This window comes from Rousettus aegyptiacus, unplaced genomic scaffold (genome assembly GCF_014176215.1).
Source record: "Rousettus aegyptiacus isolate mRouAeg1 unplaced genomic scaffold, mRouAeg1.p scaffold_m13_p_9, whole genome shotgun sequence".
In the NCBI taxonomy this organism is placed as follows: Eukaryota; Metazoa; Chordata; class Mammalia; order Chiroptera; family Pteropodidae; genus Rousettus; species Rousettus aegyptiacus.
In genome coordinates, this window is record NW_023416312.1 from 11,472,501 (window position 1) to 11,497,265 (window position 24,765).

Here is a 24,765-nt window from a genome sequence, read left to right on the forward strand (position 1 = left end):
TCCCAAACTTCCACTGACCAGCCCTTCTGGTGGTAGGACCCTGCGGCACCTCCATTCGCTGGGAGTGCGAAGGGTCACTGTTCACCCCCACCAGGCTGCAGCAAGCCTGTGTTTATTGAACATGAACCAGACTAGTAGTGAAGAGAATTATAATCACACTTCTAAATACTTGTCAGATCAGCCTAGTAGAGCCCTTGAGCTAAAACCATGGATATTTTATTCTGTTTGAAGGCTGTATTTTGGTATCAACAAAAAAAAAAAAGAAGAGAAAAAGAAAACCGAAGATAATTATAAGTAGAAATGGAACTGGATAGTGGACAAACAGAGAGACTCTTCAGCCCTTAGAAATATTTTAGCATCCTAGATGTGATTTGACAGGCGAGAATTGTCCTTCAGGCTTTAGTTAGTTGATAAAGGCATCATATGCTGTGTGTGCCTGGCACTGTGCCTTGTGAATTTTTTCTAAATAAGAATCGAATGGAAGATGATGGGTTTTATTTCTGATATCGGTGGAGAAATGTCTGTCTACTTGTCATTTGATTTGGGGCCCTAAATGTGGTTGTCTTTGAAACCTGGATGTCACTTGAGATGTTTCAGATACGGTGCATAGCCCAGACTCAGTTATTGATTGTTACTCAGGAGAAAGACAGCCTGAGCAGAGGCTATAACAGCTCTCCAGAGGTTGAATGGTTTTGAAATCCTAAAGAGGTTTTCTTTCAAAATTCCTAAAGCTTCCTGCATTCCACCCCTTAGGAGAAGCTCGTGTTGCATTGAGGGAGGGAGGCTACGGATTAGAAAAGGTGGGAAAGCTGAGAGAACTGTATGGTGGGAAGCCATGCAATTAAAAAACTGACTGAAATTATTACCTGATTTCATAATTGACAGAATATTTAATTCAGATATAGTAAATTGACACACCTCTACACAGAGACAATTATGAGTGACTGTATAACACCTGACAGAATCAATTATAACTGACTGTTGTTTGATACCTTTGCATGGAAATAAATGAAACAGACATTCAGAACAGAGACGGCTGCTGCTTGTGTGCCTAAGCCTGCCTTAATTAAAATAAAATAACCAGTAGGCGATGTTAAAATATCTTTGCCTCGTGGTTTCGAGTTCAGCGTGCTGCTTTTAAGTCCAAAAAGGGCTTTACAAAGAGTAAAGCTGAAAAGAATTTTTTTTTTTTTTTTTTTTTTTTTTTACTGACGCGGACATAAAATATCAGAAGCAGAGATGGTTTCCTTGAGTGAGACAATACTCCGCTTTTTGTTTTGTTTTTTTTTTTTTTTCAGATAGTTCTAACATTTCGTTTGATCAGTTGACGTTTAAATAAAATATTTAAGACAAGTTCATCCTATAGGTGATGGTCTAGTTCGTCCCATATAGAAAATACTGAAACTTGCATGTTTTCAGGTTTTAGATTGTGATAAGCAGAAACCAACTTTTTTAGTTCATTTTATTATCTGATAAAATGTTGTGTTAATAATTAATATCCAGGCGTACTCGTTTTTCATTGTTTTCATAGGGTTGGCAACAGGATATTTTTGGTAATTAATATATATCCCTAAGGAATCAGCATGTAGAAAGGACCAAAGTAAATAAGCTGCAGATACATGTTCCTCAAATGCGATTCCCAGGTCAAGTACATTCATGTTGCTGGTATAGTGAGTGACTTTCGGTGATACTGCACAGTCCATTAGAGTATATTTTGCTGATGTACTTGTGTGTTGGAAGAGCATTTTCTTCCCTATGTCGACGAAGTTTGGATTTTTTTGTGCTGGCTTTTGAGACAGCGACAGCCACAGCAAGCCCCAGGGCATCTCCTGGGACCCGGCTGGGCTGGCTGCAGATCTTCTGGGCCTCTTGCCTAGCTGCCGCCTGGAATCTTTTAACAGCTGTCCTCGGGCACCTGACCTGCAGCGCCTGTGGCCATGAACTCTACCCACAGCCAAAACCAGAGCAGGGAGAAGGAATGCAGTTTTACTGGCCACGTTACCTGGTTTCTGCCATTTAACACCGGTATTGTCCCTTGAGTTCTAAAGTAGTGGGTGTAGCATTAAAGAAAACAGGGTAACGGTTTCAATTAGAAGCCTGACAGTGGGTGGCCTACGGGCCTAAAGTGGGGGAGAGAAAACCATGAAGAAAGAGCGAGCCCTTTCCCCCTCAGCTTCCAGCCCCGGCGTGGCCCACAGCAGCTGGTGCAGTTCTGTTTCCTAGAAGACCTGACATACGTTATCGATTAAATTCTCATTGACGAAGCAAGTGGGAGCTTTTATCTGCGTCTTGAACTGGCATGGAATGGTGCCTTGGCCATATCGACTGGCTGTGGCATACACTGATGGTCACAGTTGTCTTCTACGAAGGAGAGCACCAAGTGACGCTGGTTGTCATTCTAACTCTGCTGTGTGGCAGCGTAAATAGTCCCCTTTCTAACCAACCTGGTGGGAAAAGTCAATATCCCATCAGCAGAGGAGGTAAACACATCAGGAGCTGTGGCCTCTCTCTTCCTCCGCTGCTCAGTATTACCGCCGCTCTTTCAATGCCCTCTCCCCGTCAGCACATGCATTTGTGTCATTCACATGCACGGGGTGCCGGCCGAGGCTCTGGCCTGCCGGGAGTAGCCGCCCTGCTCTCGGGGCCATTGTTGTGTATTCCCAGACTCCGATAATTAGAACTTTCAAAGTGTCTTTCTATGGTCGTTTAACATGCGCCCCGCCCCCCTGCTTCTCCAGTCGCTTTTTCCACCCCCTTTGGGCATTTCAATCCTCTCTACAAAACTTTTTGTTGTTGTTATTTGAAAGGCAGTTGATGTAATTTAGCAAAGGTTGTGGAGAACAAATGGGAATGTGTAGCTAAGGAACAAAAATCTTGAGAGCGAGTTTTCGTTTTCCGGGTGTTTTGTAGACTTCAGTGCTGCTCTGTTGTTTCAGTTGGGGTTTCTCTTTTTGTGATTGACATGCACTCCCTTCTGCATTTCCTTCTCCTGCTTTCTGATTCCTATTCTGGGTGCTGGGCAGCCTCGCTCCCCCCAGGCAGGCCTCCGGGGGCCTGCCCATCTCTATCTGGGAGCAGTGGCACCAGGTGCAGAAGTGAGCCTCTCCTCCCAGTGTGGGCTCGGGGCTCTGCTACCCAGGAGTGCATTTCCACACCCTGGATTACCGGCTGTGTGACCAGAGGCAAGTGACTTGACCTCCCAGTTTCCTCAGTTAGAAAACGGGGGTTAAAAAAAATGGACCTCCCCAAACACCTCGCAGCGTTCCTATACAGCTTTGAACAAAAACTCTGTCATCTTAATCATCCCGGGCAGGGTTGGCTCCCCCAGGGATTACCCTTGTCCTCAAAAGATCAGACCTGAGTGTCGTGGCCCTGCTGCTCCTTTAAAGGGACCGTGTGTAGAGGTAGCAGCCTCTGGGGAGGGGACAGGAAGGGTCATCCCCAGGCCGGTAGTGCCCTTCTCCAAAGTGGAAGGCCAGGGATGGGTAGGTGGAAGGAGCTGGAAGCAGAGGAGGAGGAGCGGCTGAATACCTGAAGTTCGCAGGTACACAGTGTGGACAGGGAAGAAAAAAGCAATCTTGCCAATGGGCAGGTGCTCTCCAGACAGCCTACCCCTTGCCTCTGTCAGCAGAGGGGGGTTTGCGTAGCAGAGGGACTAGAAGAAGCCGACTAAGCCCAGCTGACCTGGGGATGGTGGCACTTGTGAGGCCCAGGCTTCTTTTGAGACAAAGTATTTCCTGCCACATCCATACTTTTTTGCATGCAATTGTGTGTGTATGCTTGACAGCGCTGCAAAAGTGGCATCTGCGAGTGGCGTTCACCTTGCCTGCTGCACATGGGCGCACACCTGCAGTTCACATCAATAGAGGGTGGCCCTGTCCCCTGGTACGCTGAGTCAGCTAGGTCCTGAGAAGTGGCAGGAGGGGGGAAAGGAAGAATGGCCTCCACAGTGGAATCTTGGGGTCTTGGCCTCCCCTGCATGAGACTGGCCTCAGAGGTAGACCAGTGACAGGACCGTGAGGACACCTGAGCCATGGAGCTGCAAGCAGAATCCACGCAGCCTTCTCTGTTGTGTGAGGAATATGGAATGGTCTTTAAAGAAGCTCCCTCTGGATGCAGAGTACAGCATAGGGAATAGAGTCAATAATATTGTAATAACTGTGTGGTGTCAAGGGGAGTCCCGGACTAGTTGGGCTGAGTGTTTCATGGGTTAGATAAATGTCTAGTCACTGTGTTGTACACCTGAACCTAATATAATGTTGAATGCCAACTGTGATTGAAAGGTAAAGAAATAATAAAGAAAAAATCTCCCTCTGAGACTTGTAATCCTTTTATTTTTATTTCTTTTTAGATAAATTGAGGAAGCCTGTTATTACACCTAAAGTTCGTGAGGACTACAAAATTCTCAAGAATACAGCAGATCAGTTCTTGTCCCAAAGTGGCTACACCGAAGTGAACCTCAGCAAACTCTTCGCAGATTGTGCTGTGAAGTTATGAGGGCACCCCAGAAGTGGCTGAGGCGTGGCGGGGTTGGGGGGGGTGGGTTGAATGAAGAATCTAAGCAGCTTCCTGGCACTTCCACTGTGGCCCTAACTAACTGTGTTCTCCGGCGGCATCACTTTTCCTTTGGGACTGCATCTCGCATTTGTGTGGACGTGGCTTGGGAGGGGCATTATTAAACAGACCGCAAAAAGATTTAATCTCTCAGGCATTAGAGAAAAATGAAAGCAGCCTTCCTATGACAGTAGACATCCTACTATTGAAACACGACCCTGAAGCCCTTTGCAAAGCACCTGAAGAGCTAGCTAGCTGCTTCAGAGTCAGGACCGGATTTCTAGGGGAGGGGTCGGTGAGGTAAGAGAAATTAATTGACAGTGGCTGGAATGCAAGTGACCCCAGGCTTTGCCCCAGGGCCTTCAGCAGAGGTGCCCCCAGAAAGAGAGGTTCATGGAGCCTGCTAGGAGCACTAACATTTTGCCTTTTCACACGCCAATTAAACCCAGCTGAACCCAAGTGTTTCCCAGCCACTGGCTCCAGGAGTGGCTGTCCTTTTCAGCCTTGTCTTTTATATAGGTAGCCGAGGGGGGAGATTTAGAAACCTTGCACTCACTAAATAGATTAAACAGAACTTACTTGTTTATGGAATTGCTCCAAAGTCCAGCACACACATGCACATGCACACTGGGTAGGTGTTTTACACTCACATTCCTTTCCCCCCCCCCCCTAAGTAGAAAATTCAGATAAAAGTTTATGCAATAGGAAAGCACATTTAAAATAATTCGACATTCTCTAACATTTCATTAAAAATCTGTAGAGGTTGGGGTGAGGACCACTGTGTTGTATTCAGAAAAATTGGGGGAGGGATGGTTAGTTGGCCCTGGCCTATTTTTTCTCATTTTTCTAGAATGGTGCACTGTTTGCTGGAAGCTAAACATATTTCAATATAGCAGTCTTTCTTTTCTTACATTATTGGTAAGATTATACTAACAAAATATATTTCCCCCTTTACAGCTATGGTACATTTTTTTTTAACTACCCATGTGTTTTTGTAAAAGAAAAATATGTTGTGTTCTTTTTACTTAAGAATAAAGTTTTCTAAAGGGAAACCAGTTGCAATGAATTCTTATCAGATACCAAGAGTTGACTAGAGAGGGTAGCTAGGAATAAGGGATCCCCTTCCCAAATCTCAGTTTGATTAGAACTCAGCTCAGAGATGCTCAGCATGATGTATGTCTGAAGGTTCTAACCCCCGGGCCGTGGACCAGTACCAGTCGGGACAACAGGGCCAGCAAGCAAAGCTTCATCTGCATTTGCAGCCGCTCCCCAGCACTGGCATCCCCGCCTCAGCTCCGCCTCAGATCATCAGGCATTAGATTCTCATAGGAGCACCAGTCCCTGGTGCCAAAAAGGTTGGGAACCACTGCTTTAAGAGGTAAAATATGTTTTCATACTTTAGAACTAAGCCAAAGAGAACTAAGCAAGAGCCCAGTAGCATCTCTTTTGGGCAAGCAAAGGTGATGGCTCCTGAGAGAAGAGCACCCCACAAGAGAAAGGTCACCCAGCATGGCCCCCCAGCCTTTCCTCCTTTCTCCGCTGTCTCTTATACTCAGGTTCTAAGTAGAAATACTTTGGTTTTAGGGCTCTGTCAGTTAAGTTAATGCCTTGGTACCTCAGCCTCTGCAACCTGTCAAAAGTTGGAGCACCCAAGTCGCTTAAGGGAGCTAAGGGATTAGTGTGGTTTTCCATTGCTGTTGTCATATAAATTTATAGAGGTGATTCTCTAATGTGCACTTCCAAAGCCCACATCCCTGCCTTGCTTTCTGAAGAGAAGGCATGTTTCATTTCTGGGACCTGGGGTTATGATAAACAAGTTGAACGTCGTCATCAAGGAACTCCACAGACTCCAGTTACTTCTCACTGGTCTGTTTCTTGACTCTGTGTCTAGATTGTAATCACTGTGAGGGCAGGAACCATGTTAGTAGCAAGTCTGTATAAAGTCTGACATTTCTTGGAACAATCTTAGAAAAGAGTGAATGCAGACAGAAGTCGATGTTTTCTTATTCAGATCTGCAACTCCAGATTAGTTAAGAGGCTTTTCTGGGAGGCACCTAAGGATTCCAGAATGTTGTAGAAAGTTGAAACCACAACTTTGATGAGGAATTCCAGTGGATCTCTCTAGGAAGACTGGAACATGACACTCTTTTTCTCTGAGAAAAGTTTCTACTCCTTGATTTCCATTAGTTGATAGCACAGTGGGGGGAGAACGGGTGCAGAAATGCCACCCACTTCTTTGTCTCCACAGGCTCCCTGGCATAGGTCCTAAACTCAAGTGCTAAAAGTGAACGGATAGAACAAGCCAGGTCCACACTAGAGAGAGTGGCAGGGACAGTGGTGGACCGGAGTGGGCACGTCCTGTCCAAAGGTGGCAGCCGCTGCTCAGTGATGCTTGGAGAGATAGAGCCCAGGGTGGCCAAATGATCCAGTTTTTAAGAAAAGCCAGGAATCCTGCTATTCCATGAAGTTTCTTGATTTCTAAATCTTGGAAACTGACTTTTAAAAATAAAAATATAAAAATATAAACGCTGTGGGCCACACTAAACCTCCAGGCAAAATTTTATCCAGGCCGCTTGGGAAAGGATACCCTAAAGAACTCTGATCTTCTCAGAGCCCCCCCCCCCCCCCGCCCCGCCCCGCCCCACCCCCTCCTCCCCGGTCTCTGAAAAGGGCATCTTGCCTGTTGAATTTAGGAAGCAGGGTCCGCCTACAACACGGAGCACATTTATCTTGGACACAACACGCTCACCCTCAGCTCTCCATATAAAGGAGACAGGGGAGGCCAGGAGTTGAAAATCCTACCAAGGGCATGCCTGGTAAGATTTGAATTTGTCCAGGAAACTGATGGAGTTAATCTCGGGACTGTTGCCCAAGATATGGGGACTAATTAAAGTTCACAGGCCCTCACTACCACCCCCTTCTCCGGCCCCATTACCACCTCTTACCTCCAGCACACATGTACACACCACATGCCTTTTCAAACCTATCATTTAAATCAGTTTAGTAGGAGATACATGATAAGGAAACTCCAAAACCAGATTTCTCTATCTTGTGTCAGGGTTTTTATGAAAAACATACCAAGCCCCAGACCCTCTTGTCAGAATGCCCCGACCCCTCAATTCAGTGTTCCCATCCTAAACTTAAAGCTCTCTCTCCCTCTCTCTCTCTCTCTCTCCCCTCACCTAAATATTTCTTAATTGAACGGTTTGCTGTGGAGCTTCCTTATAGCAGTTTAATAGATTAACTCATCTGAGCCAGCCTCAAATTTCAGATTAAAATTCCTTCATCCCGAAGGCAGCATTATCAGGTTGTTGGAGGCTGTTTTCAAACCTTGGTTTTGAATAGCAGCGGCTCTGCATTAATTTAACCACTAAGCTAATAAGTAGGTTTCGTTTTGTTATGCTAAGCTTTATTGCTTTTCTTTTGATCAGAATGGTGTTGTTGAGCAAAGCAGCAGACAAGGCATTCTTTGATGAGGGAATTAGCGCTCCATTCTTCCTCTATTATTCATAGCACAGTGGAATATGTAAGTACCTGAGGGTGTCAAAGGAGCGCAGGTTCTATTGCAAAGTGCTCGCCTTGTTTCTCTCAATAGCTGACTATGAGATGATAAACCGCTTAATACACTGTGCTAATTGGATGAGAGCAAAAAGAGATGGGAATTAAGGCGAGGCAAAAGGAGAAAGTGCAACCAGCCTTCAATTCACTCTTTCACCACTTTACCAGCACCAAAGGAGGCACAAGCTTTCTATAAGCAGACTAGAGGTTTTGTGCAGAGATAAAATGAACGTGTTAGTGGATTCAAGTAATACACTAATTATTGCACAGTATAAATACCACTACTGGTTTTATAACAGGGAGGTAAACTTCTTTTGAGAGGGTTATAGGATTGCTTGGCAGTGGTGTAGAACCTAATAAGGGCCCAGAGTAATAACCCCCTGGATTAACAAAATTGCTGCTTGTTAGAAGTATGATTCAGGCTTTTACGAAGATTTCCGGAGAATGAATAAAAATGACTGAATGACATTTTTTAATGTATAACTGGCAATCGCTCTTTTTCTTTAAAGGAAAAATGTATACTTCAAACTGGACTGTTAATAACGTCCAGGGACAACACGACTTTTTCTTTTGAGAAATGCTTTTTCTCCCGTCAGGTAACAAACAGGCAGTTACTCTGAGGAACTCAGTATTCCAAAATACCATTTTAGGCCCCATTTAAGACCCTCTTCATTCAGACACACTCACTTTTGTGTATACACATACACACATTGCTCACGTACACATTTTTTCCTCTAAAAGCAAGTTGAACTAACCTATGTATAATTTTCTTTCCTCTAACTTCAGCCCCCCTTTCCATTCTACTAAGATCCCCACACTCAAAACGATATGAAAAAGAGAACTGCAGGTGTCTCGTCTCGATATTAAATCAAAAACAACAATAATAAATGTTTGCCCCAATTGGGGGAGGGGATGAGAAGAAACATGGGAAACTGTCCAAGGCCAATACCAGTGTCTGTGACTTTAGCTAAAGACTGAGTTTCAAGTCCCCAGTCATCCCAAACCTTTCTTCAATAGTCACTCTCCCCTAATTCATCCATTTTCTATCTTCCTTACCACAAACCCAAGATGTTCACCCTAGCTACTGTCTGTCCACCATCTAGGACATGGGTAGTTGGTGGCAGAAGAACACTTAGAGGTGCCTTCTGATAATACTATGCCAACTGCCTTTTTTTTTTTTTTTTTTTTGAGGGGCCTCATCCGGATCTGGCTAGCCTGACTGAAAATGTAGCTAATTTATTTACCCCTTCCCCTCCATCTTCCCACAGCAGCCCAGACCAGGCTCCGATGATCCCTCACCCCAAGATGCTGTGGGGGTGGCCCTGGGAAAGCAGGTGGTGGAGCATTCTGCTCTGGGTGTGACAGGGGACAGCCATGCCCCTCTCATGAGGCTCTCTGGAACTCCCCTGGGCTCTGCACCTCCTCCTCCTTGGTGGAAGAGGTTTGCTTAAGGTTGGTGGGGGTGGGGTCAGCCGCTCCCAGCATTGTGACCGCGTTCCCAGATATTGGGGCCAAATTGGGTTGCCATTCATTAATAATGCTCACAATAAGATTAAATCATTCTGGAAAATCTCATAAAATCCCCCTAAGTACGCTCCACTGGCTCTTTCCAATCCCCATCATTCAGCACTTGGGGAGGTTTGGAAGGAGAAGAAAATTGGTTTCTTTGCTTTTAATGCTGCTTTGAAAAGATACTCAGAGTTTGTCATGCGTGACATGTCACATGTTTAATGTGGACTTGCTGGAAGTCAGGGGGTCTTTAGCGTGTGATATTTATGGGGAATATTAAGTGCAGAATGAGGTCCCTCCAGCTGGGGAAAGTTGAAAGAATAGGAGGCCCAGGACCGGGCTTGTTTGCGGCATCAGAATGACATAGGATTAAGAGTTTGTAAAACAAGGCGAGGGGTTCTCATTGGCCAGTAATAAATGTAATCCTTGGAGGTAATTTCACGCAATTTGCTTCTGCTCCATGGAAGGGTCAAATGAGAAAAAATGACTTAAAAAAGAGTTCATTAACAGGAAGAATGGTACTGTTTCTCATATACCATCCAACTGGCAGCCTGGAGGGAAAAAAAGCCCTACCTAAACAAAAAGCCAAAATCGATGGAAAATTGATATTGACCACTAAAAAAAAAAAAGTCTTTTCCCTCACGTTCCTCCTGCTCTCCCCATTCTCCACCCCAAACTCCAGAGTAGCCCAGCCCACCCCAGGAAAGCGGCCTTCACCTCAGGAGACCCCGTGAAGTCTGGAGTGTTGAGACACTCAGATCTTGGGGGTATGTCCTAGAAAGTTCCTGCCCCGCCTGCTAAACCCCAGAAAGGGGTGTGTGGTCGTAATGGCTGAGGAAAGGCCCCCCCAGGCCGGGCCTCTGCTTGCAAATGAGTCCAGGGCCAGGGCAGGGTGGTGGCCGGACGGCCCGACGGCCCAGGTCTGGGAAGCAGCCCCGGCCCGTGTCCCCCAAGGACGTGCTCCCCACGGTTTCCAGCGGGCGGGGGCTCTGGATTTCAGGGCTGGGGGCAGGGGAGGGGGGAGCCAAAGATGCCGGGGCTTGAGCGCGGCAGCTGCTGAGCGGGCCGCCCACCCTGAGCGGCCGCTGACCTCCGCTCGACCCCGCACCTGCCCCTGGGCAGCGCACACTGGCGCCCAGGGCCGCAAGGGGATCCGGCCCCCCTTCTCCAGGGCGCCGCCTGGGAGCGCGCGCGCGGAGCCCGACAGCCCGGCCCAGAGATGCGCCTGCGCCCCCCGCGGCGACCGATGGCCCGCGGCCTGGCAGGGCGGCGGGCTCCCGCTCCCAAAGGCGCGGTTGTCACGCCGCCGCCGCACCCCCCGCCCTGTGCCTGCCCCTCTCCCCAAAGGTCCGGCGCGCTAATTACTGCAAATTGAAACTAATTAAGCTTCTCTTCCCTTTCCCATCACCCAGGGAGCGTTGGCGAGACCCGGCCCCCGCGGGCGGGCTTACACCGAGCGGTCACCCGGTGGGGCGCAGCCAGGGCCCGGGGGAGGGAGACGCTCCCTCCCGTTCCGTCGCGGGGAAGGTGCGCCGAGGGTGTTACAGATCGCAAAGCTGTTGGGGTCCCCTCTCGAAACCTGAGTTGTTTAGATTTTAAATGTATACATTTCCCAATGCCTGGATAAGTGATGTAATGACATTTGTCGAGTTAAGATCTGCCACTTTGAATACCCCTCGCTGCCTTTCCATCACCGTTCGGAGATTTCTCTCTCTCTCTCTCTCTCTCTCTCTCTCTCTCTCTCTCACACACACACACACACACACACACACACACACACACACATTCCCTCCTCCCATCGAGTGTACCGTGGAGCCCGCCCCCTCGGAAGCCAGTGCCTCGGTTTCTCGCCATTACCTGTCATCTCGGACTGCGCACTTCCTTGCTACGTGGCACTTTCCACGACCGTCTTCCTTTGCCTTCCGAGCCAAGACTCTCGCTTCAAATTTGTCTCCGCCGTCAACAACGCCTACTATGCACCCACCCACCAGCCCACCCCACATCCGTGGCCCAGACCTCCATCAACTCCCACTGTGACACGACCAGGGAGAGCCGAGGAGCGCGTGGAAAGCACCTCGGCAGCGTCCTTATTAGCTTTTGTGGGAAATCCGGATCCCTGTGAGGATCGGTTTCAAACCAGGGGCCTCTGCCAGGAAAACACCCGTGCTGATAAACCTGGGAGGTGCTGGGCCGCCCAAGCCCACCCCCAGCCTCTGGGGGGCCCCCTTCTACTGTCCCCTCAGCGCCTGCATAGAGCATTCATACTTCTTTTTGTTAAACATATAATTTTTTTTTTATTTTGAGCGTGACACTTCTCCACTAGGTAGCAAGGAAAAGTGATAACAATTACACATTACACAAAAGTACTGTACCATTGCCTTTATCTTGAAGGTTTCGGAAGCCTCTACAGTTAATAAGTTAAATAAAGGGCTTGAGTACATAAATATTTGTCTAGGAACCCTACCGTATCTACAACACAGTAAGAATCTACAGGAGGACAAACTTTACCATACCACGCTGAGTGCAATTGCGTTATAACATTTCAAATATACAAAGCTCTGTTCTTCTTTTTTTTTTTTTTAATAACAATGGTATGTACAGAATCATTAATCACAGTTTGGTGACTTCAACAGTCCATATTCTAGCAGAGTATTTCCCTTTGGTTTGATATAAAAACCTTGGTTGGTGTATGATAAAGAAGAGAACAAGAACAAGACGCCCCTTTCCGTTAAGTGCACTGTTAGCTATCTTACAGATTCGCATTCACTTCTCTGGCCCTGGCTTCACGCCGGAGCCCACGCTGGGGAAATCAACTTAGAGCGCCAAAATACTATTTAAAAAAAAAAAAGAAAGAAAGAAAGAAAGAAAAAGAAAAAGTTAAGTGGGATGTCAGGAGGAAGAGAGGTTGGGCTTTAAAATTTTTTAAGTTCGATACCAGGCGTCTCGGGGAGAAAACCTCCCCAATTTTCAATAAAGTAAGAACGGGAGAGAGTGGACATACGAGTTGGAGCGAGGTTGGCAGTGGCAGGGGCTAGGGCGGGAGCGGGAACAGGGACAGGGATGGGTGGACAGCCAGCCGAGGAGGTGCCACGTCCGGTAGCGCCCAGGGCTGCCTTGTCCGCGTCCAGGCTGCTGCGAAAGCGGCTGCGCTCTCTCAGTGCCGTCTCGGGAGTGTGCTGGTCCTCGGTTTCCATTTGGTCTTGAGTGGTGCTGAGTGAGGTGACCTTTCGGGGCGCGCCCAGGGCGCGAGGGTGCCGGGCAGCCTTTAGCACACCTCCTTGCCCGTGCTGGTGCCCGGCAGGATGTTGAGCTGCGTGAGCTGCGCGGCGTGCTCCTTGGCCTTGAGCCTCAGCGCGGCTATGCTAGAGGCGCGTCTGTCTGCGGCTGCCGTGGCCGGGTCGGCCAGCGCGCCCGACGCCACCGCGCCCTCCACGGCCGGCGTGGGCTGTCTCAGGAGCGCAGCCGCGGTCGACGCGCTGGTCAGGGGGGCCATGGTGGAAAAGAGCCTGCAGGGAGAGCAAACAGCGCGGTCACGGCCTCGGGAGCTGAGCCGTTATCTTGGGCAGCGTTTCCCGCCGCCTCTCACCAGGGGATCAGGGGGACACAGAGGGGTGTCGCCACAGTGGCGCAGAGTTGCAGGTCCAGTGTGGGCCGCGGGATGGGACGTAGGCGGGGGCGCAGGCAGGAGGTTGGGCGCTCTGAACGGGCTTTACTAGAGCAAAGAATCGACGGGGAAAAGACCAAAGGGCCAGATATTCCTGGAGAGGCCAGAGCCTGGGCAGGAGGCAGGCCCCAGAGCCCAAAACCCCACGGACCAATTGCGGTTTCGCTTAGGAAGGGGGTGTATTCCCAGACCTGGAGCTCCAATTGCCTGCAGTACTATTTTCCAGGGGAAAAAAAGAGGAGAGACAAAGAGAAAAAGAAAAAGGGAGAGAGGCGGGATCAGAACTCATCAAGACCTTTGCTGCAGACTTTGTTTTCTAGGCGCCTCCTCAGGCTGGTACTCCTTTGGCCCTGGAAAAGCTGGCCTCATTTGCGGACCTTCGCGCCAACACGGCCGCCCTCCCGCGCCTGGCTAAGCTGCCAGTTCCCGGCCAACGAGCATGAGGTCGGAGTGGGGGCGCCCGCCTGTTGATTTCTGCTTCGCAGAAGGCTTTGACCGGCCACTGGCTCCGCGTCCCGGCGCGGCGATACCCTTTCCCCGCCACCTTCCCTGCTCCCCTGCAGCCTCTTCCCCAGAGAACCGCGGACCCTCAATCCCCACGCTCACGCAGCGCATGGCGACGCACAAGCCTGGAACTCCACTCCGTGCCACCGCCTCCGGGCAGCACCAGGATTGCTCAGAGTGGCGCCTCAGCCCCCTTAGCGCAGCACCTCGGTGGTACAGCTGAGCTCCCAGCCGCATCATCGCCCCTGCCCCCGCCGCTTCTCCTCAGGGCTCTGGCTTCCAGCCTTCGTGCCATCTCGGAGTTTCCACGATTAGAAATGAGCCCACTGGGGCTCGAGGAGAGCCTCCCGCTTCTCCACCCCTCCTGCCTCTCTACCACATCCCTCTTCCAGCCTCTGTGAAGCTTGAAATCCGGTCCCCCAGCTGTGGTTTGCGGGCTTTTACAAGTCACTAGTTGTGAGAAGGGAAAGGGGGGGGGTAGGTGGCAAGGGACACAGGACTTAACTTTTTTTTCCCCCAGCAAGAAATAACAAAGTGTGGCCCGAAGGTGGCATAACATGGTAAACTGAGTCACCACACTTCCACTAGGTAAACTGAGTCACCACACTTCAATGCACTCACTGTTTATTTTATTGGATTGTTACGAGAAACTAATTTTACTTAATCTTTTTGAAAATTTTCTCTAAGATGATTTTTAAGTGGCTGCGCAGTTGGATGAATCTATTATTTCTTTGTTCTCCCAAAGAGAGATCATTGAAGCTGCATTCAGTTTTATTTTCACTGCACTTTCCAACTTAATACATCCCTCCTTTGTTTCTTTGTCTGTGTGATTATACAGACTTTCTATTTCATCATTCGATGTTCATTTAAAAAAAAGGAGTTATAACATACGATGAACTGTTTCTTTTATTTCGTTGTCTTGTGCCTCACGGGGGTCGGGAGTTGCACATATGGGGCTATGGTTGGCAGCGGGTCACCTGAATGACAAGGAAGATAAAGTCTGGGAAAGAAGAGAGACTTCTTTGCACCCAGAGGGTGCCTGGCTCCAGGGTTCCTGTAGGACCAGGGCTGTGTTCGTCTGACTACCGGGTTTGGGGGCATGAGGAAGGATTTTTGCAGAACTTGCAAAGTCATTCTGTCTCTGTAGGGGAAACCTGTACACCTCTACATACATATTACCTACAGCTTAGGCTGTTGCCACCTTCAAATGGTACTTTTACGGTTTTCGCTGAACACTCAAAGCTGCCATGGTTGTTGTACTGCCACTGCCCTCCCCTTTGCCGCTCAATTTTAAGTCATTCCCTTCAAGATCCACGTTGTTTGGGGCAAAATTAGAGAGTATTTTCTTTGACTAACTCTCTGAGGTTAGGCCAAAGAGAGAAGATGTGTGTAGCTCTCGCCTGTCTCCAGCCTCCTCCCTGCCCCCAGGCCGTGTGTGTGTGTGTGTGTGTGTGTGTGTGTGTGTGTACACGCTCGCACGCACACACGCACGCGCGCGCTCAGGAGGGAAACAGACAGGCAGGCGGACAGACAAACATCCCCGAAGCCGAGTGTTACCTGCCGAAAGCAGGGCTGATGAAGGCTGGGTGCCGGAACACGGCGGCTCCGAGGAAAGTGCTCAGGCCCAGCGGCGCCCCGCTGGGAGGCAGGCTGGCCGAGCCGGGAGGCGGAGGTAGGCTCGGGAAGGCAGCGGCAGCGGCGGCGGCAGCTGCCGTCCAGGCCGAGTCGAGTGCGGGATGGTGCGGGGGGAAGGGGCTGGCGTCCAGGTAGGGGCTGAGCGGGTGGGTGGCCGACAGCGGCCCGGGGAAAGGCAGCCCCGGAGGATGGGTCTGCGCGCCCGCCTTCTCCCGCTTGCGCCACTTCGCCCGACGGTTCTGGAACCAGACCTGCAAGGCACAGATAGCCCAGGGTCGGCGCGGGTCCTGGCCCCGCGGGTGCTCAGAGCGCGCTCCCGCCCGTCCCCGCACTGCAGGCCCGCCCTCCTTTCCACTGCGGCCTGCACCCACCTCGGCCCTCTCTGGCTTCCTGTTGTTCAAGGACACCTCCGGGACCAAACTTAAAGCCAGCAGCAAAGTAGCCTAGTTCTTATCAAGTTTAAGGAAAAATGGTTCGCAGTATTTAGAGATGGAGAAACCAAGGTTTAAATGTCTGCGCTGCCATTTGCTTGCTGTGCGTCTTTAGGCAGGTCACTTAAACCTCTCAATCTCAGTTTTCTAATCTGTGAAATGGGGGTAATAAACCTGTACTCATAAGTCTCTTCTGAGGAAGAAGTAAAATAAGGCAGGTGGAAACTCCTATTCAGCTTTTTGCTGCATATCAGCTACTTTCACCTGCTTCGCTAGTTCACCCAAGAGCTGGCAAAATCCCTGCTCTGTATTTAAAAGGGAATGGGGAGGCGGTTCATTTATTCTTTCCAAAATCATTTATCAAACACCTAGAGCACCAGGCTGGGTTCTGGGGTTTGGGAGGGAGGGAAGCAATGCCAACTGCAATTCCTGAACAAGCATACATTTTAAGCGTCTGTTCTTCATGAAATAAAATACCCAGCACACAGCCTGCTATCTGCAGGGGCTCCATGGCGGGCCCAGTCCTGCCCAGGAAGACACTGACTGCAAGCACCAGGTATGCAGCAGTAACCTGGATAAATAGAAATCAGAGTGCAGGATACCTGTCAACTTTCCACATCTTCAGAGCTAACAGGTCCTTTATTTCTTTGGGGATGTGGTTTAAAGAAGTTATTTAAATAAGACAGTTCTAGGCTTGAGGGAGGTTTTCAGCACAAGGTATGTTCCTAATTGTTAATAGAAAGCAGTTTTAGTAGAGACCTTTACCTGAAATGTGGCAGCTACCATAGTCTAAAAATAACTCCCAGGAGCATGAAATTATTTTATGTGACCTGCTCATCACACCCACGGCTAAGATATGCTCCTTCTCCCCTGAAGGCATTAATATTTTTAGGTCTGGGTTTATGGCTGCACACAAGTCTAAAAATTAAGAATGAACTCCAGGGCTATACAGAGTTATATTAAAATATAATGTAAATGATCCCAGAGGAATATGTTTTAAAAATGTTTTAAAGACATCCATGTCTTTCAAATATACACACTGGGGGTTGTCATTACTAGCACTAGTATCTAAGCTTGGCTTGACTTCTAGACAGCCACCCTGGGCAAGAAAAATGGAGAATCCAAGTCAGTTGATTACTTAAAATTCTGCTGTAAAGGGAGCCATCCATAACATTCCACAGCCTTCAAATAATCTATTTGTGAATTGCAGAAACACTCTAGTGTGGAAATCCGGAGGCTTGAAAAAGTAAGACTAGATGGGACCAGGCTGGGTGGGCAGCTTTTGTGTATCCAAATCTGTCTAGACGAGAATATCCGCCACTCCTGGAGGTCAGTGAAAGGAGTAAGGGAGGGGAACAGTGCGGGCAGAATGCCCTTAAAGAACGTGCAAACCTTTTTACAGACGGATCGTCTCTCTGGCTCAACTGCAATTATCAAGATGTCCCCCTGCAATTCCTCATTATTGAATTAATACCTCTGAGGCCCCCCAAAGGTAAACGAAAGGACTCTAATAATTCATATTCACTTAATTACATCTTCTCCAGTGAATAGAGAGAGAGGAGAAGGGGAGGGGGCGTTCTCCTTTTTTTTTTTTAAAGTTATTTAACTTTCCCACGACTCGTTCCCCTGAGCTGAAAATGCGGAGTTGCTGTCACATCTCTGTTTGACAATGGAGAAATGTGTCAACAGAAAGGAGGGGACAGGCCTCATCATTAGCCCTCTAATGCAAAAAGCTGTTGTGTATTAAATGAGCCATATGGAATTTATTGTGCTTTATCAGCGCTTGATTTTGACTGTAAAGTGATTCACTCAGCTCCTAACTCAGGGACATCTGTTTTCTGTTGGCCATCGGGGCTGCCCAGTGTTGATCGTCTCTTTGGTTATGAGGCCTAGGTTCGGAAATGCACTCTGGTATGGGGCTGCAAACACCTTTAATAGCATTGCACTCACTCCCTATTAGATCAATGTGGGCTCATTGCTATAAAAAATGGGAAATCAAATAGCATTAGCCAGCTCCTTGTGCGGGCGGAGGGGAAATCAAACAGCATTTTGCCTTCAAATGGCCCTGTTTGTTCTAGCACTAAGTGGGCTTTTATGAAGCCCGATTGGAGACTTAATCGCAGCCAAATACCTGCTTGGAGCTGAGCGGATTTGTCTAACAACCAAATCCATGCTCCATCCCATTATTTCAATCAGGAGAAGTCAGTCCGAGGATTGGTTCCTACAGGGGCTGGGGCAGGGGGGTGCTCCTGAACTTAAGTCTCAGGGACCCTGAAATCCCTCTTCTGATCCCGGATCCTGTCTTTAAGGCTCCCAAACCCAGAAATCTTCCCCTCCACTCTCCTAGGTCTTCATATTTTAATATCTTTCTGTGTCTGAACGTTTGAGTTTATTTTTCTGATTCTGCTTCTCTTCTTTTAATAAAGGGGGTCTCCATTGCCCCCCAATCCATCAACCCACCTCTCTCCCACTCTCCCCCCAGTCTGCTTTCCTCACTTCCTCCCTCTCTGTGGTGCAGCTCACCTGGACTCGGGCCTCAGTCAAGTCCAGTCTCATGGCCAGTTCCTCCCTATAAGAAAGCAACACACAGACAGGAGGTCACTGCAGGCTCCAGCACCCCCTCTCAGCCTCCTTCCCCTTGCTGGCAGGCCTTCTCTGTTAGGGTCTCCCCTGGCTGCCTGCCTTCACCCCCAAACACTTGGGCTTTACCATCCCTTCACTATTGGAGTGCCTACTATTTGAAAGCATAAAAATGCAACACATTGCCAGGTATACAGCATTATATATTATATAGTATCATATTATATTCAAGAGTGAGAGGGATGGCTTCTTGAGTCTATGTCTATAAAACTGGGCACTCGGATTCTTTCTCACTCTTTCTTAAGCCAGAGTTAGACAAGAAACACACGCAGTGCTTATACCCTGTTTTGTCTTAATAGTAAATAGGAGAACTCAGCACTCAACTAAAAATAATGTTTTTGCCCTTTTGGTTTCTTTCTGCCTTCTTTAAAAATCTCTCTCTCTCTCTCTCTCTCTCTCTCTCTCTGTGTGTGTCTGTGTGTGTGAGCGCCTTTCCCTCCAGCTCCCTCTCCCCTGCGTTCCTCCCTCCCTCCCCCCTTTAGGTCATACTCCCCATTACCCTCTGGAGATATGTTAAGCTTGTTAAGAGTTCAGTGGGGTAATTTTTCGATTAAACAAAATTCTGCGCACCTCCTGACTCCAATGCCCACTACAAACCCTGCCCATCTCAGGGGAAGTCAATTTAACTGAAACCCTACCCCGTCATTGCAGTTATTACTGCGACAATTAAGGCAAATAGGAAACCATTAAGATGCTGTAAAACGGCTTACGACCTGTTTACCGAAAATATGAGAGCGCTGAGAATAATTGGCTCGCTGCTCGCTAATATGAAAGAGCTGGGACTGCCCCAGCCTGGGACCCGAGTATGCACTGTTGGCAGGTCCCCCAGTCCACACCAGAAACTTCAGGACCGGGAGAAAACCGGTTCCCTAACTGCTTTCCGTTGCCCCCTGCTTCAGAAAGCTGGCTCCGGGGTAGGAGTCAAGGGGTTCTACCTAACTCCTGGGTCCAAAGGAGGTTGGCATGGGGCGAAGAAAAGCTGCCCCTCTTCACATATTTTGGTTCCCCCTGGGGATGCTAAAAAAGAGCAGACCCGATGCCAACTGACAACACATAATTTTCTTCCTTTGAAATACACATGTGTGATAAGAGCAGAGAGCCTGTAGGCTAGTTAGCTATTTGACAGCACACACTAATTTGTAATCTTTTTTTCTTTTTTAAAGGCAGTGAAGGGCCTGGATCACACAGGAGAGGACCAAGTCTAGCTTAAGGGATGACCAAGTTTAGTGCCTTTGCCCTGCAGCCAACTCACTTTTTTCCTTTTTCTGGTTAGGAGTTTGGCACTTAATTGCCAGAGCAACTGCACGTTAGAGTTGGCTTGGGCCTCCTGAGCCCTAACCAGCGATTTCTCCTTCCATTCAAAGGGACAGGCAGCTTTCTGCTTCTAAAATGCACATTGAAAAGCTGCACACGTCTCCTGCGAAGCTTGACAAACCCCCGCGCCAGGCGGACACCCATCCCTTCTCCCTCCCCACTGGGAGCAGTTTGTCCTAACTCTGGCTCCAGCGCCTGAGCCAAGACCTTGGCCTTGGGTGGGAGAGGAAGGCCCCCCAGCCAGGATGGTGGCCCAGGTCGAATGAATAAATGGGGCCCAAGGGCCCAGTCATCTCACAGGCACATTCTTCCCCCCCCCCCAGCAAAAACAAAAACAATAACTTCGAGTGAGGTCGAAATGGAGCGTAACCATGCGGAATATCCGGGTTGGCCACCCACTCCCCCCAAAAAACATTCCATCAGCTGTTACGTGTACGTGCTGCCAGGCTCCAAGCAATCATTGCCCACTCCTGTAAACCCGTGTGCATTAAACGAACACTGGGTTTAATAGCGAGGAGAGGGGAAGATTCTGGCTGGTGCCTTCAGGTGTACAGATACCAAATACTGCCCAGTTCTGACTTCCTTAGATTATTTCAGGAGTCCTCAAACGGCAGAACTTGGTTCTTTTTAAAGGCCTTCTCCGCAGGCACGGGCTCCGGCTTCCCTTCACATAGCGTTAACTGATACCCGCCAGGCTCCTGGGGCATCAGGCGGGGGTGGCGAGCACCCCACACAGCGGCCCAAAATAGCCCCTGCTTAGCCGCGGCCGCGAGGGCGGGCAGCGCTTCCTGCGCCTCGCCGCGAACCTGGCCTGGACCGCGGCGCCCGGAGCCCTGCGGGTATGCGCCGGGGTGCGCGCGTCTACAGGGTGGCAATCGCGCGCCCTGTGGAGAGACCGTTTCTTTTTCCCTGTCAAACTTGTTCTTTGAAAAAAGGAAACTTGAGAGACCTTGGGAAGGAAAGAAATCATCTCAGTCTAAACTTGAAGGCCGGAGTAGGGGTAGGGGAGACGAAGTGGATGGTTTGTGGTGAGCAGAGAGGTAGGCGCGCTGGGAGGGCACCTCTGGGTAGAGTCCAGGAGCCACGTCTCTTCCCCGAGCCCCGGGCCCCAGCCCGCCCGCCTTCCCTCTCCGGGGCCTGCTTGCGACCTCCAGCCGCTGCCGCCGGTCCACCCCGCGCGCGTACCTGGTGAAGACGTCTGGGTAGTGCGTCTTCTGGAAGGCCCGCTCCAGTTCCTCCAGCTGGTAGCTGGTGAACGTGGTGCGGTAGCGCCGCTGTTTGCGCTTCAGCAACCCCTCCTCTGAGTCGCTGCCCGCAGACAGGCACACGCTGTCCTCGCCATCCTTGCCCTCAGCGTCCTCTGGGTGCAGCAGCAGCTCCTCCTTGGGCGACAGCTCCCCGCCCTCGGAGGCCACGGCGGCGGCGGCGGCGGCGGCGGCGGCCACCGCGCCGGTGGCAGCCACGGCGCAGCGCCGGGGCTCCTTGAGCAGCGCGCGGGCGTCGTCCTCCAGCAGCTCCTCCTCGTCGTCCTCCAGCAGCTCCTCTTCCTCGTCCTCCTCCTCTTCGTCCTCCAGCAGCTCCTCCTCGTCCTCCTCAGCGCCCGTGCCGCCACCGGCAGCTGGGGCACCGCCGGGGCCGCCGGCCGCGCCGAGACGCTCGTCCGGGTGCGCGGCGCCCCCCGGGCCGCCCAGCTCGTCCAGCGCGGGAGGCGGCGGCACGAAGGGCGCCCCGTTCTCGCGGTACGACTTGCTTCGGCTGATGCTCACCTGCGGCGCCTGGCTGATCTTCAGTGTGTCCCAGGCGGCCGCCGCGGCAGCCGCGGCGGCCACAGCGGCCCCCGCGCCGTCTGGCCGCTCACCGGGCCGCGCGGTTGGCGGCGGCGGCGGAGGGGCCTCCCCCCGCGGACCCGCCGTGGCCGTGGCCGCCGCCGCCGCCGCCGCCGCCGCTGCCGCTGCCGCCGCAGCGCCCTGGAGGAGGCGGCCCCCGCCCGGGCCGTACAGGCGCCGCAGCTTTGGCGGCAGGTGCAGCTCAGTCTCGAACTGGGCGCTGCTGCCCTTGGGGGAGCCTGCGGGCAAGGGAGAACGGTCAGCGCTCCGGCCAGCCAGGCGCCTTGGGCAGAGCCGCCTCCTGGGCCGGCTTGCCACTGCCCTCTCGGCGCCTGGGCCCCGCCGCGCACGGCCCCCGCGCGACACCAGACTTCTGCCTCTTCTGCTCCTTCCGCACTTTTCTAGCTTTTTCTTGTCCTTTACATCTTTCTCTCCCATCCCCTTTGTCTTGTCTTCCTCGTTTTCTCCTTCTCTCCATCCCTCCCTTCTCTCCTTTCCCTCTCCTGCTCTTCTCTTTATTTCTTTTCTTCCATCTTTATCTCTTTTAATTCCATCCTTTCATTTTTCTTTCGCGTTTTCTCTTTCTCTCCCGGTCGCTTTCTTTCCTCCACTTTCCCCTCACTATTCCTTCCTTCCTCTTTTTGCGCGCTTTCCCCACACCCTCCCTTCCTTCCTTCCTTTATTTCTTTCTGATTCTTTCCCCTTGCCCTCTCTCCCACGTTTTTCCCCTTCCCATTTCAGGGCAGGGGAGAATCTAAAAAACATTCAACAACTTTTTCTAAAAAAATGACCAGCCCCCTGAAAACTTCGCGCACGACCTCTGTCTGCGTTTCTGCCATGCTGGCCCAGGCTAGCGAGAAGGGCGACCCCCGGGGGTTGGGGGAGCGGCCCGCTGGTCCTGAGCTTGGGTCGCACCCCAACAGCCAGTAGCCTGAGAGGGCGGGGGCTCCTGGCCCAGAAAGAAAATGAAAAATCTCCTGGCGAAAATGGGCTCTGAAGGGCCTGAGTAGGGGCGGAGGGGGGTGCAACAGGCTCAGGCCGCTCCTTCCCTTCGAGGAAGCGCCTGGCACAGGTGCCACTGCAGGCTAAAAAAAGAAAAGGAAAAAGTCTGTTTTATTTTAAATGGCCCCGTCTCAGCCGTCCGCTCTTGTCTTCCAATTGGCTCTGCGGCTGGACCGCTGGTTTTCGGATTTTAAAAGAAATCAACAATTCTTTAGTTGCGACACCTCTGCAGCCAGCTCGAGGAGAAACTTAACATAGCAGGTTCGGGCAAAACAACAGTTGTTCTGGAATTTTGAATTTCAGGAAAAAATAAAACCTTTTAAACATCTTGACTCTATTTTAAAAAATAAAACAGCAGAGAAAAAACAGCACCCAGAAGCCGCACATTTCATACATTTCAAATACAATAAGCAGCATTTGGGGAATCAGAGGAAGATGGTTTTTGTTTGTTTGTTTGTTTGTTTGTTTTGGTAAAGGTTGCATTTAAAAGGATACAAGTAATCTACAATTTCTTTAAAAAAAAAAAAAAAAAGCAAAACACCGCGTTTAAAGAAATCTTCCAAAGAGGGAAGGCCAAGGCTTACTCTGCCTGGACACCCCCACTCACAGCCTTTGGGGTCCTTATCTTCACCAAGTTGTTACAAGGGTCTACCAGCACCTGCTGTTTCTGATCTGTCGCCCCTCTTCAGAACGCCCCCAAGGCCACCAAAGGGGGCATTTAAATGACCCAAACACCAACAGCAAGAACCTAAGGGTCCCTGATGCGAAGCTTGGCCTCTGCTTTTCCTGGAAGCAGGGAGGGAGGGAGAGACAGCCCCGAGCGAGGTGTTCAGCGCTCTTTGAGGCACCAGGCCTCAGAGTTCCCTCTCTTTCTTCTGTCTCCAGCTTGACAACCCCAGGCCCCTGGCCCTGGATCATCTAACATCCAAATTAGTGCCCAGAACCCTTTGCAGGTGTCTGGCAGGCGCAGCCTTACCTTGCAAGGCCTTTTCCTGGTCGGCGCGGCTGGCCAGCGGGGTGGGCAAGCTTTGCGCAGCTCCTAGCAGCCGCATTTTGCAAGGGCTTCTCCGGCCCAGGATGCTGTCGATGCAGTAGGAGGAGAGCAAAGTTGGAGATTTACTTTTGCACTCGGGCCTCTCCGAGCAGCCCTCCTCCTGATACTGATTGCTCATGGCTATAGGGCTTTTTCCCTGGGCACGGAGAGCGAGCAGCTGGCTGCCTTTCCTGGCGGGTGAAATGGATGGGTGTGTGTGTGTGTGTGTGTGTGTGTGTGTGTGTGTGTGTGTGTGGTGGGGGGGCTTAGTTAGATGGCTGGTTATAATGGATATTATTTCGATCTCTGTGCCTCTCTGCCTTCCAAGGTTGCTGGCTGCCGGCTCCCGCCCTGCCCGCGGCCAGAGCTCGCCCTCTCCGCGCTCAGGACAAGCAGTAACAAGTGTAGTGAGCAGCGGGCGCGGAGCTCTGGAGTCTCTCTCCTCCACGTGCTGAGAGGCGCCCTGTGATTGGCTCTCGCCAGAGGCCGGGCTGGGCCGGGCCGTAGGCTCAGCGCAAAGCCTGGACTGGATTCCGGAAAGGCCCGTGCGGGGAGGGGTGCAGGCAGTGGGCACCACCACGAGCCAATTTTCTTTTTCTTTTTCTTTTCTTTTTTTATAATCAACAACTGTCTAAGCTTTCCATCCTGCTCCTGCAGCTCCTCCTTTAACCCTTTAGCGCTGGCCGAAGCTCTAACTTACTTGGATGTCAGGCCTGTGGGTACCATTTGGGAGACTTGTGCCCCTTCCACTCACTGGAGCTCCTCGCTCCCTGGAGGTGAGACCTTGAGGCTCGCGTTCAGATGGACCTGGCAGCCAGTATTGCGCTCCCAGGACAGCGCTTTGACCTCAGTGTCATGTAGTCGCTGTCCTCTTTAGGCTGGACGGGCCTCCGAGGTGCCAGGGTGACAGCCGCAAGAAAACATCTCCCATTAGGACGTTCAGTTTTCTCTTGTGGCCCAATGCCTTGAGCTAGCTGTCGGTCTTCACCCTGAGCCCGGCGGTCGCTCTCTTGTTAGTAGGGTCCCCGAACCTCTGTCATCTCCTTTGTCACTGAGAAAAAGTCCCTTTAAAGACAAATCTGTGCCATAGGCGCG

General features: G+C 50.6%; 2 protein-coding genes across 4 annotated transcripts in view; one reads left to right on the forward strand and one right to left on the reverse strand.

Moving 5' to 3' along the window:
* POLA1 (DNA polymerase alpha 1, catalytic subunit) overlaps nt 1-5,606 on the forward strand; it is a 275,388-nt gene extending 269,782 nt beyond the window's left edge. For all 3 annotated transcript variants that reach the window (XM_016121342.2, XM_036227193.1, XM_036227192.1), the window contains one exon: nt 4,352-5,606. In XM_016121342.2, the coding sequence (XP_015976828.1) occupies nt 4,352-4,497 (146 nt within the window). In that variant the 3' untranslated portion in view covers nt 4,498-5,606. The remainder of the gene's footprint in view (nt 1-4,351) is intronic.
* A 6,048-nt stretch (nt 5,607-11,654) lies between these two features.
* On the reverse strand, nt 11,655-24,051 carry ARX (aristaless related homeobox). The gene is made up of 5 exons (XM_036227204.1): nt 23,614-24,051; nt 20,995-21,874; nt 18,379-18,424; nt 15,347-15,675; nt 11,655-13,127 (listed from the first exon to the last, which is right to left on the reverse strand). The coding sequence occupies exons 1-5, from the start codon at nt 23,807-23,809 to the stop codon at nt 12,887-12,889; spliced, it is 1,692 nt and encodes a 563-aa protein (XP_036083097.1). The 5' UTR covers nt 23,810-24,051; the 3' UTR covers nt 11,655-12,886.
* Nucleotides 24,052-24,765: the final 714 nt, after the last annotated feature.

Bases quoted from the DNA above. Each gene is read 5' to 3' on its own strand.
- ARX (XM_036227204.1), bottom strand. From the start codon at position 23,809: ATGAGCAATCAGTATCAGGAGGAGGGCTGCTCGGAGAGGCCCGAGTGC. The intron at 18,425-20,994 runs GTACGCGCGCGG...GCTTTCTTATAG, and splicing joins TACCCAGACGTCTTCACCAG to GGAGGAACTGGCCATGAGAC. The intron at 15,676-18,378 runs GTGAGCTGCACC...TGTGCCTTGCAG, and splicing joins TGACTGAGGCCCGAGTCCAG to GTCTGGTTCCAGAACCGTCG.